The 12,038-nt window shown below is 31.9% G+C and overlaps 1 protein-coding gene across 1 annotated transcript; it reads right to left on the reverse strand.

The window, feature by feature from the left end:
* Positions 1–3,985: 3,985 nt before the first annotated feature.
* LOC122593121 lies at positions 3,986–8,200 on the reverse strand. Its single transcript, XM_043765478.1, has 7 exons — positions 7,883–8,200; positions 7,692–7,778; positions 7,328–7,585; positions 6,920–7,081; positions 6,776–6,829; positions 6,116–6,262; positions 3,986–4,690 (listed from the first exon to the last, which is right to left on the reverse strand). Exons 1-7 carry the CDS (start codon positions 8,021–8,023, stop codon positions 4,313–4,315), a joined length of 1,227 nt encoding a protein of 408 aa, XP_043621413.1. The 5' UTR covers positions 8,024–8,200; the 3' UTR covers positions 3,986–4,312.
* Positions 8,201–12,038: the final 3,838 nt, after the last annotated feature.

Consider the following 12,038-nt stretch of genomic DNA (forward strand, 5'->3'; position numbering starts at 1 on the left):
GGTTTATTTTTTCTTTAACTATCATCAAGATGGGTTGATGGTCACATGTTTTGAAATATCGTTACAAGTTATAACAGGTTTTAGGTTCAAATACTTTAAAATACAATTGAGCCAACCTACCTAAATAGTTTTAATATCATCGAGACCCCTCGCCCGTTCCGTTATTTGCCCTACCTGAATATTTGATGTTAGACGATTAAAAAATGTTTAGATCAACAAAAAAACGTGGCCCTTAAGGTTGTATTTAACGTGAATAAGAAATTTGTATATCAAAAAGACACCCCATAAATTTTATGGTAAGTGTACAACTATTTAATGCATCTAAACTGCAGCCCTGAGGCTGCGTTTAGCAAAGCTCTAAACTATAATACATTATTTACTTATGGGTATGTTTGTAAACTTAATTGTACTATAATTGTTGACTATTAATTTGGAAGTTTGAAAGGGTTATGAATAATATCTAAGAAATGCTTTTGTAGCCTGAGACTGAGAGGTCTTGGGTTCAAATTCTGGTATGAGCAAAATACTCCTAGGAATAGAGACAGTGGTTTTCTCAGTATGGTTTCCTCTGGAATTGAAGTTGGGTATATGAAGAGGCATGCCGCTAAACCAAAAAACGTGGCCCTTAAAGTTGTATTTAACGTGAATAAGAAATTTGTATCTTTTCTATCAAAAAGACACCCCATAAATTTTATGGTAAGTGTACAACTATTTAATGCATCTAAACTGCCGCCCTGAGGATGCGTTTAGCAAATCTAAACTATAATACATTATTTACTTATTGGTATGTTTGTAAACTTAATTGTACTAGAATTGTTGACTATTAATTTGGAAGTTTGAAAGGGTTATGAATAAAGATCTAAGAAATGCTTTTGTAGCCTGAGACTGAGAGGTCTTGGGTTCAAATTTTGGTGTGAGTAAAATACTATTAGGAATAGAGACAGTGGTTTTCCCAGTATGGTTTTCTCTGAAATTGAAGTTGAGTATATGAAGAGGCATGACGCTAAGCCTAAATTTATCGTTAAGAAAAGAAATGCTTTTGTAGCGCAGCGAGGTGCCAAAGCCCAAGTAAAAAACTTTACAAAATGACGTGTCATTTAATCTATTGAAAATCGATTATTAATCCTTTTCTGGCATAATGAATAAGAATAAGCTAGACGGTAAATCTCCATGCAATCATCGGTTATTTTCACTTTTTTTTTTCAAAGAAAGAGAATTCATTTAGAGGCATCAATTGAAGCCTTTTTGACTTTTGTGAGATTGAAGCCATACGTGTAAAAGATAACAATTCAATTATAAAGTGAATGGTAAATGCCAATTTTATTTTTTTTTTTATAAATTAAATTTTATATCTACATTGTATTTTAAAATGTCGCTCTAGAATGAGATAAGATACAAGTTTTCAGTTTACAACACCGCTAATGGCTGAATCTCACATGAAATCCAAATGTTAGCAATAATAGACTCAAATAATAAATTAAACCCTAAACATCTAGCACCGTAGCACTAAAACAGTCGGAGGTCCCTATCTTTCACACCTATGTTTTAAAAACTGGATTGAACCAGTGAACCATTACTCAATCGCTCAATTAGTTCCGTAGTCGATTAACTAAAGTTTGTTAAGCTGACCCGTTCCCAATTCAACTTCTTTTTCTTTTTAAAAAGAAATGATAAATGGGCATGAGCAACAAGCAGCTTTTCCAACAAAAATTTTACCTTTTATATTGTATATATAGTAAAGGAAAATGATTGATATGTCTAAATAATAGCCTTAAAGATGTGCTTAAAAATTGAGGGTTGACATGTGACATAACTAAAGGTGTAAATTAATAAAGATAATGAGTGATATATATGTGTCATTTATAGAATGTAATAGGCATGCATTTGGGCCTATATTTAAGTATAAAGTTAATTACTTGAAAAGTCTTTCAACTTGTCACTGAAATCTTTTATGGGGCTCAAACAAAAAAAAGTTTTATTATGGGGAAGAAAAACGGCTAAAACATTTTTGTAGGGTTCTGTACAAGTACCCAGTCAAAAATATATTTAAAACAGATATTTATTTTCTTAAACTTATTTAATAATTACATGGATATTACACATCATTTATTCAAAATATCAATATTTCCACGTAGATATTCCACTCTCATATCTGACATCTATATCTATCTCAAAAGCAGACCATAGAGATTAAACCACCCAAAATCATAACCTTTTCTAAATTCAAATCAAATCCATTTTCATTTCTAATCTCTATCTTCTATTCAATTAACAAACATCAATATCTCAAAACCCACAAAACTCACATATGTATAAATTCCCACATAATATATTAGACCAATTTATAGTGATGGTGAAGTTCACGCCGGCGGCTACAATTTCAGGCAGAGCAGTGGTGGTCAGCGACGGTAAATGAAAAAAATGTCGGCGACTGCAACTCGATCTATAATCAACAACAAAAAAAAGAACTTGGCGATCTGGAACCACATTTAAATTGGTGGTGGAAATCAAATGTTCGTTTGTGGGTGGTGATCGGATCTGCGCCGCCCACCTCGCCGAAAAAACAGGGTACACCTCACTGGAAAAACGGGGTTTGTTTAAAATCATATTCCAAAAGAGAACAAATCAGAGTTGCTATGTGTTTCTGGTTTGTCTCTGATCTATATGTATATGTATGTGTGTGTATAGATCAATGGCTGATTTTGTATGTGTCGACGATTTGTCTCTGATCAGTGGCTGCTTTCCGGCGAGCACGGCAGAGGTTGTTGCGGTTTATCAAGATCAGTGGCTGATTTGTGTTGTTGACTTAGATTTCCATAAAAAATAATTGATTTAGTTGTTATTGTATATGTGTATATATGTAGATAATTGGTTTAATTGTTATCAAGATCAGTGGTTGATTTTGTTGTTGAGCACGACAGAGGTTGTTGCCTATCAAGACCAGTGGATGATTTTGTCAAATTTTGGTTAATTTTGTTGTAGTATACATATACATGTTGATGCTTATTGGGTTGATTGTTATAGCATTATTAAATGTGTATATGGTGTTGGATTGTTGGATGTGGAAGATGGTCGTGTAAATAAAAGTAAAAGGAAAACTACAACCGGTAAATAAAAAGGTCTACGTCATCAATAGCATGTCATAATCCCTCAAAAGATGTTTTAGTCGTTTTTTTTCCCATAATAAAATTTTTTTTTGTTTGAGCTCATAAAAGGTTTCAGTGACAAGTTGAGAAACTGTTCAAGTAATTAGCCGGCATATCGTTACCCATTAATAAATGATGTGTTTTTAGTATATTATTTTTGTCTAATGTAAAAGTAACTCACAAAGTCACAACTCACAACCTCTTGCAAGGGGATAACATGCACCGTTTATGGCCCAGCCCAATAGTGTAGCTTTTTATTTTTCCAAACTCAACCCATATATAACATATAAGGTGCCTTATCCAAATCTTTTGTTGTTACTTACTTATTAGAATCCTGGCCCATATTTGCATCAAAACTCTCACCAAATCAATTGCCACTGGCCCACTGATATCTTCCTATTATGCAGAGATTGTTTAGTTTAATGGTTAGCTAAGACCTAAGTAATATAATTAATTTAAAAATAATGAGCATTTTGGTATTCTAAGCCCTGGTACGGGGAAAAAAAACAATTATAGACACGTTTCAGAAAGTTGAGCATTATGTAGAGGAAATTATGGACTATGGAGGCAAGGAAGATATACATTTGGCACCAAGGCATAGAGGAAATTATGTTTTACTACGATTTCAGAAAGTTGAGCATTATGTAGACCAACCCGGTTACCCTTTAACCGATGTTTCCTGGAAGTTTAACTAAGTTACTAGAAAAATGACGCACATGTTTGCGACCTTTTGGTTAACTATTGAAGTTAATTTAGTCCAGTTTGGTCCAGTCTAATCTGCTTTGAACCTTATCAAGTATAAACATCCATAGTAAATATACATCAGTAGACAAGCGACATAAAATAACAAATTAAAATGTCATTATAAATTTATACTGTCTACAACACAATACAATACAATACATATGTCACAATTTCATATAGAGACGACAAGCCCAAATAATTACACTTGGCAGAATCGCAGCTTTGTAGAGTTGCCGTGATTTAAAATCTCCAATCCCAAACCCAAACCGGAAAAAAAAAATATATTCATAGCAATGTTTTGTTTCTAACGTACCCGTATGAGATGCACGAAGTACACTGAATTAGAAGACCCGTACATAATTACACCTACAATAAGATATTGCCAAATGCATCAGTTGTTTTAGTTCTTTCAAAATCAAGTTTTATGGGCAGTTCGGGTTTCTGCCTGGTCCACCATAGAAAATGTAGCTGCCCCAATCACCATTTTTCCCTGTTTGAACGTCGTAACAATTGGGTTGCTCGGTGAACGTGTCTATGTCTTTAGGAGTCTTCAGGCTGTTTGATCCATCCACTACTTGAACGTTTCTGAAGTAACTGGCCTTACCAAATCCTTCTTCAGGGAAATGACCGCTGCCCATTTGGGTTGTCGTGTGTTGCCCATCAGAAGCTGAGTTCACCACCTCACCTCCCCATTGGATCATTGATGCACTCTCGGTTAAGTAAGAAAAGAGTGAGGCTGGCCAGTATCCAAGAACCTTTCCATTACCGAATTGCATCCACCAGTTCCCTTGCTCGGGGTCCTAAATTATTTTACCAAATGAATTAATAAATTTGTGAACAATGTAACAAGTATCAAACTTCATGCTCAGGAGGTCATTTTAATAAGAGTGGTTTGGGCAATGGGTGAAAATGACTAACCTCATAGCATAGGTGGGCTTGGTTGACCCACAAACATGTTTTTATCCAAATTCAATTTTACAGGGCGCTAAATATGATTACACAAATCATGTTTTCGCAACAACAATCGAAGTTCTGAATAAAAATACATATTGTGTGATTCGAACTGTTTCCTTTTATTTTTACCTATACTATTTATTTCACCAATCCAACCCGTTTGAGATCAAACATAACCTACATGGACCTAGTTGTAAGTAAATGAGTAAACTGGTCCTTTTAAATACAACTGAATCCTGCAATTCTGTCTAAATTACTATAGTTATGTATCCATAAGGTTTCATTGTAAAGCTTATGGCCGCTAGTCATGCACTTATGCCCATTTGTCAAAATCCATATCCCGTGATCCTCAAGAGTCACTCCCTGTCTAGAGTCGGTCAGTTACTTTTATATATACTGGTAATGTGTAACATACTGGAGTAAAACCATCTTACACAAGTGGAAATAAGTCATCTAAAGTCACTTAACACATACTCAAGCATTACAGTCTCTAAAACTGTTTTAATTTGGAAAAAGCATTGACACCACGACAGATAAATCTAACCCGACCATGCATATTCTAACGAGTAACAACTGAATAGTCGAAAAACATCACACTCATTGACTCATTTTTCCACCAATACTTTTCAGCATTAACTTTGATAGAGTTTCTTTTATTTCTATATGAATTTGTAATCTAGATTAACCAAACATAAAATGGATGTCTCAAAAATAATTTCTTCACTATAGAAAAAATCATGTTCATTTTGAATTATTGACAACTGTGTTTGACATCAATAATAGAGAGTAGAGACATTACCACAGAAAATGAAAAAACAGTCATGATGGGATATATTTCAAAAGATTCTCCATACAACTTTCTTTTTTAAATTGGTCTATTTCTTCATAGATAATCAATTTCAAACCATATAACTTTAAACAAAGCTAAATCAGTTTAGGGATTGCAAAAGGCCAAGAAAGCTGCCGGATTGCAATAATTAGTCTGCAACTACAATATATGGTCTTCTAATCAATAATATGCAATTGTGATAATAATTTTTTGATAGTTTAAAGTAGTGTTAGGTTATTTTAAGTAGTTTAAGCAAAGTGATAAGGAGATAGTATTTGTTTAAGGACATATTCCCGCCGTCCCAATTTAAATAACAATGAAATTGACACATAGTTATTAAGATGTCATCTTTATTTTGATATACACTAAAAGTGAAAAGTGGACACTTATCTTGGGACAGACAAAGATAGTAACTTAGACCGGATGGAATAAAATATACTACCTTCCATACAAGTATGCTGATATCATATTGTGAAGCATGGTATTTAGAAATAGGAGATATGCTGGCCCCCAATGCTATCTCATTGTTGATTTGAATAAATCCTGAACACAGAAGGTTGTAACAGCCCGTGGCTTGATATGCATCACTCTGCAAAAAATTTATAAAAAAATTATTAAGGACCCACTAATTGTACAATTTCATAAGAATCCTATGCAGGCCATTTGCTTATGTCTCAATAAAAATAGTAACCCATCTGTTATTAGAATCTTTTGAATCTAATGCTAATGTTTTTTCACTTCACTAGGGTGTTAAAAGTATGTTTTGAATATCCATTTTGCAAAATGAGTATTTACAATTTTGATGAAAAGAATCAAATAATCATTCGATTTAAGTTAGGAAAAGTTTGGTAACTTTACAGGTATATAGATATCAGATTTTTTTTAAAACTTCTTCCTTGTCTTTCCAAATCTAATTATTGACGGCCTAGAATAGTATCAATAATTTCAACCTTTCTATCAATTATTATATGTTCCATAAGTATGCAGCTTAATTATTTGGCCATAATATTCAGAATATTATAACTATAATCAGCGTCTTGTGACTTAATGTTACTATAATCACTTAAAACACAAAATTATACATGAAACAAGATGAACTTACAGTCCAATATGTGAAGAATCTGGTGTTGTTATCTCCATATAGATCCGGGCTGACCTGAAATTGATTCAAAGTTATGACTTATGATTAACAAAGAAATTAAAAATTTATGATCATAATGAAAAAATATATATGAAATGGGCGCACCTGCCAACCAGCTTCAATACTGTTGAGATCCGAAGCAAATGAGCCTCCTAATAACCAAATTTGAGACAAACTGAATTCATTAGGCTGTTGTATTTGAGGGTCCCATACATTCATAGTTGCTTTTGCTCCATAAAACTCTCCTTGAACATATGCAATTGCATGCTAAATGAACTCCAAAATCAAACGTAACACAATCAGTTAAGCTTCAGTAAATAATATTCAATTTCAATGTCATTGATACCCAATTCTGCCATGAGCAGGGAAAGTAGGACGTAGACAGTCTTATCCCTACCTGCGGATAGAAAGATTGGCCGGCATGCTTCCAATAGGAAGCAAAAGCTATATATATGTCAACATAAGTCAACTATTTAATAATGACTTATATATACAGCTGGCTGGCTCACTCACCTGATGTCCATTTTGGTTGATGAGATCAAGATCAATTGAATTAGGTTGTGCAACACTAGACAAACTGTTTTTCTTGCCATAATTCTTGATAGCACTGGCCCTCATAATATCCTCCTGTTTTGTTCTTCTAACTGGAATTGTTCCTTTTGGACAACTCCCTTTTGAATGCCATAATTGAGTCATTATTTGAACCTCATTTTCTGATGATCCTTTCATGCTCTCATATTTCATCCCTTCTGGATGATAACTTGGCCTCATCTATATATATATTCAAACAAACCCACGCACAATAATTTCGATATGATCGAACACGAATATATAAAAACACATAAATCTTAAACCCAAAATTATTCATATGGTGTACCTGAACTTTGTGATCTTTAAGGGAAGGATGATCAAAAGCTGCTTGATGAGAAATATGTACACAATCTATTATATCACCATCTGGGCTCTTTTCAATACATTCACAATTTTACAAACAAATAAGAATATGTACTTTTTTAAATTTATAAAAAAACAGATAAAAAATCGAATAAAGAGGAAAAGTACACACACCTTAATTGATTTCAATGAAGGTTTGTTCAATCTATTCAAATGTTCGACAACTTCAAACCCATTTCTAGCATTAGCCAAAGAGAAACGCGACACCACCGTGACAAGAAACAGAACCACTACGAAACGCGAAAACAGAACCATCGTCTTATTTTAATTATGCACACATGAAAACACACACACAATGAGAGTGAAAATGTGTATGAATACAAAATATATATATATATATTTATATGCTAGCAGCTTATCTAGCTAACAACATATGTTGTTCATACAAAAATTTATTTTTTAAAATAAAAGAGTGTGTAATAAATTTAAATTAACATGAAAGATTTTTCATGTGAAACAAACAAAAAAAAACTGTTAGACGCTTTCTAATGTTAGGCTCGTGATTGAGAGAGACCGGCCTTATATTGTTGATATTGAAAATATATATAGTATAAAAATAAAAATGGTAGATGCAAGTATTGTTTTGTAGCTGATGATGATAGGGAGTATAAAGATAGACAGCTATATATTATTTGTGTGATTGAGTAGTAGTAGTACGTGTGGACCAATGAGTGAGTGTGTGTGCCACTGCAAATTCATGGGGGTTGAATAGTTTGGTTTTCATATTTAGTATGGTGGAGGTGAATAATGTAGCTGCTAGGCTAGCTACGTTGGTTGTCCACTACTAGAATGATTTTGACAATTTACCTAAATTTTAGGGGGGGTCTTTTTGCATGTGAATCATAAAAACAGTGATGATATATATATATATATTATTACCAGGGTGTACATGTAAGCAGAAGAGGTTTTACCATTCAAGTTATTAACTTACTATATTGTCTTACATTCAAAAATGATTACCAAATACCAATATATCCTTTCCCATGGTTTTGAAATGATGATTTTTTAAAAAAAATTAACTAAAATTTTATAAAACTGACATGTTGATGTTTAATCCTCTTTCTTAATCTTATCCATTGATTTTAACACTTGTCATCATCTTATATTTATTAAGAATTTTAGTTTACTTAGTTAAAAGGATTAATTATTTCCTAATGGTTTTTAAATATAGATTTTGGTCTCGGGTTAATTTGCAAGTGCTAAAAAAAATGGGTAAAAGAATGTCTTGGAAGGCATTCACTTTGATTGGTGATGAACGAGGTGAAAGTATATAACTTTGCTTTAATGTACTCTGGTAGCAATAGTTTCCAGGCATCGTTTCTAATTTATATAGATAAATTGCTGTAGTAAGAATGATTGATTAGTGTAACCTTTATGAGAGGATATATCTGTCCTAATTGGCTTATGTCTACTTTCCCATGTAATCAATATAAGAGTGTATTTTTAAGTTTTTTTTTTTTTTTTTGAAGGGGTAAGAAAATAAATGATAGAAAATCTTTTATTTTTGTATTCTTGAGTTCTCTTTATGAAAGAATAGAAAGGGGAAGAAAGGAAAAAATGACCCTTTTTTTATCTAAAACTTTCTTGCCAATATTGGCTTGATTGTGAAGGAAAACTTTCTTTTCTTTCCCTATCCTATCCTATCTTCTTTTTTCTTTTCTTTTAAATTAAACTCAAGAATGCACTGTAAGTGTAGTTTCGGTTTATATTTTATTCAACTTTTTATTTTTTGAAAACTAATTTCTCGGTCCGTTTGATGTATGGGTGGTTTCAAAATAAATAATTTATAAGTTTTGTTCTAATATGTGGTATATGTATTGATAAAACTAGCACGGTACCCGCGCAATGCTGCGGTGGTTGTAGCGGCAACAGTGTGGTTCTGGAGGTGACTGTAGGTGGTGGAGGTGGCGTAGAGTGATGTAGATAACTGATGTAAATGTAATTGATGTAAAATGTTAATTAATGGAGATATTTTGGATAAATGACTGATATTGTAATTTAATCATTAATGGTATTTTAGATAATTTCTCTTTAACTTTTAAAGAGATGATTGTTTTATTTATTAAATAATATAAAAGTATAGATTAGGTATATAAGAAATTATGATTAAGAAATAAAGGTATTGTGGGTATAAAAAATATTGAATTTTCTAAAATAGTAGAGTCAATATGTTTTAAAAATAACTATAAGAAAACACATAAAATGAAAACACATAAAATGAAACGACGATAAAATAGAGTAATAGACTATTTAAAAATTCCAAGAGAGAGAGAGAGAGAATAATTAGATTTATTCAACCTTTTGTTTTGAAAAATAGGCATCATCTACGCATGCATCAGATTTTGTTTATTCATGAATTATCTCCATATTTCTTTAGCATTTTGTTTTTCGTTTAATTTGAATATTGAATTAGTTTTTTGATATCAGTAGCTTTAGGATTGTCATCTAAGTGTTACTTTTTGATATTATGTACATCTTATCTAATAATGTATTAATTACAAGTTTCAAAACTCATTTTAATATAGATATATAAACACTACACGTAATTTCCACCACATAAAACTATAGATATAATTATTAGCCAACCAATAATTGCTTTTGTATCCATCCTTTGTTTTTGTTTCAAAAGTGTCGACCAATTCAATCGGGCGGACCTCAAGCCCCATACGTTCTTTTCCCATTTACCTTTAGTGAAGGCCATCTTGTCTGATAGAGACAAAATAGTAGTTATACAAATACAAAAACAGTTTACAAATCAATCTACATTTCTGAACCTATAAAGCACGTGGGTGGATAAAATTCTCATCGTTTCGTCAAAGTAGTCACCACATTGGAGAAAATTAGTTACCACATTGGAAAATTTAATTAATAAAGATTTACATAAAGGCTAAGGACGTTTGGTTATAGAAAACACCGCTTGTTTTCCATTTTTGTTTTCCAAGAAAACATGGAAAACAGAAAACGCGTTTTAATCATAGATTTCTAAGAATGTTTTCTAAGAAAACAAAAAACAAGGTTTTCTATTTTTCCATAGAAAACTTGAAAACACCTTTTTCTTGTTTTCTATTTTCCATTTTCATTTTCCAATTCATTCCACCCCCTCCCCTCACAACTCTAACATGTTTTCTAGTTTTCTAATTAGAACGCGTTTTCAAAATTTTTATTTGTTTTCTAGAAAACAAAAACCCCTTTTATTTTCTAGAAAATTAAAAATGAAAAATTAGAAAACATTTTCTACAACCAAACGCGCCCTAAAAGTTTTATTTTGAATACCTTAACTGTTTTACACAAACCATTTTAGGCTTAACGTGTAACAGATACATTAAGTTGACTGATCAATAAGACAATAAAATAATGTCGATCATAAGAATTAAACATTTGACCTCATTTTATGTAATGGTCGAAAATTTGTATCTGTCAACCAACCCAACTAATTATGGTGGATCGTGAAATCTCTACTCCCTAATAAAGCAAGTTCCATCCTTATTAAATATTTCTGTCTTTGAAATACCTTATTTGCCCTTGGACTTTTTTGTTTTTTTTCCCCTTACATAACTACCCAAATCTCTAATAAAGCAGACCGCCTTCTCCACTACTGTCTCCGCATTGCGCGGGTACCATGCTCGTTTTAACAAAAGGAAAGACCTATAAATTTTTATCCCATCATTATGCTTTGTATATATTTGAGTAATCCGATTTAATTGGGTCGGGTTAAACACTAGAAACGTTTATAGATCTATAAATCTGCAAAAGAAAATGGTTTTTTGTTTTGTGTAAAAGATACCTCCGTCCCACTAAAATTGTCCACTTTTAAAATTTCAAAGTTAAACTTTACAAAGTTTGACTATATATATTTTTGTTTATGTTATATAATATTTGATGAAAGTAATATGAGTTAATTGTGTTTTAGATGTGTATTTAATTGGTATAATTTTCATCAACTATTATAAAACACAAATAAAAATATTTATGGTCAAAGTTAGTAAAATTTGAATTTGAAATTTAAAAGTGAATAAATTTCGTGGGATGAATGAAGTATAATTAAATTATTATGATATACAGTAGCAAATGATGAAATAAAACTCACCTGATAGTGGAACTACAAGTTATCCCCGACTATCTTTACTTAGACATGCATACTAAACTAAATATGATTATGGGTAGATAAAATAAGTAATATAATAAAATAATAGTTTTTTTATTCACTGAAAATCAACGTGTATTATGAAAATCATCTTGCATCGATATATATACTTGTACTTCGTGGAGA

Source organism: Erigeron canadensis, chromosome 3 (genome assembly GCF_010389155.1).
Source record: "Erigeron canadensis isolate Cc75 chromosome 3, C_canadensis_v1, whole genome shotgun sequence".
In the NCBI taxonomy this organism is placed as follows: Eukaryota; Viridiplantae; Streptophyta; class Magnoliopsida; order Asterales; family Asteraceae; genus Erigeron; species Erigeron canadensis.

Excerpts from the sequence above, each read along its gene's own strand:
- LOC122593121 (XM_043765478.1), bottom strand. The coding sequence starts at position 8,023 with ATGGTTCTGTTTTCGCGTTTCGTAGTGGTTCTGTTTCTTGTCACGGTG. Across the intron at positions 7,586-7,691 it reads TTAAAGATCACAAAGTTCAG|ATGAGGCCAAGTTATCATCC; the intron begins GTACACCATATG and ends ATATATATATAG. Across the intron at positions 4,691-6,115 it reads TCAGCATACTTGTATGGAAG|GACCCCGAGCAAGGGAACTG; the intron begins GTAGTATATTTT and ends AAAATAATTTAG.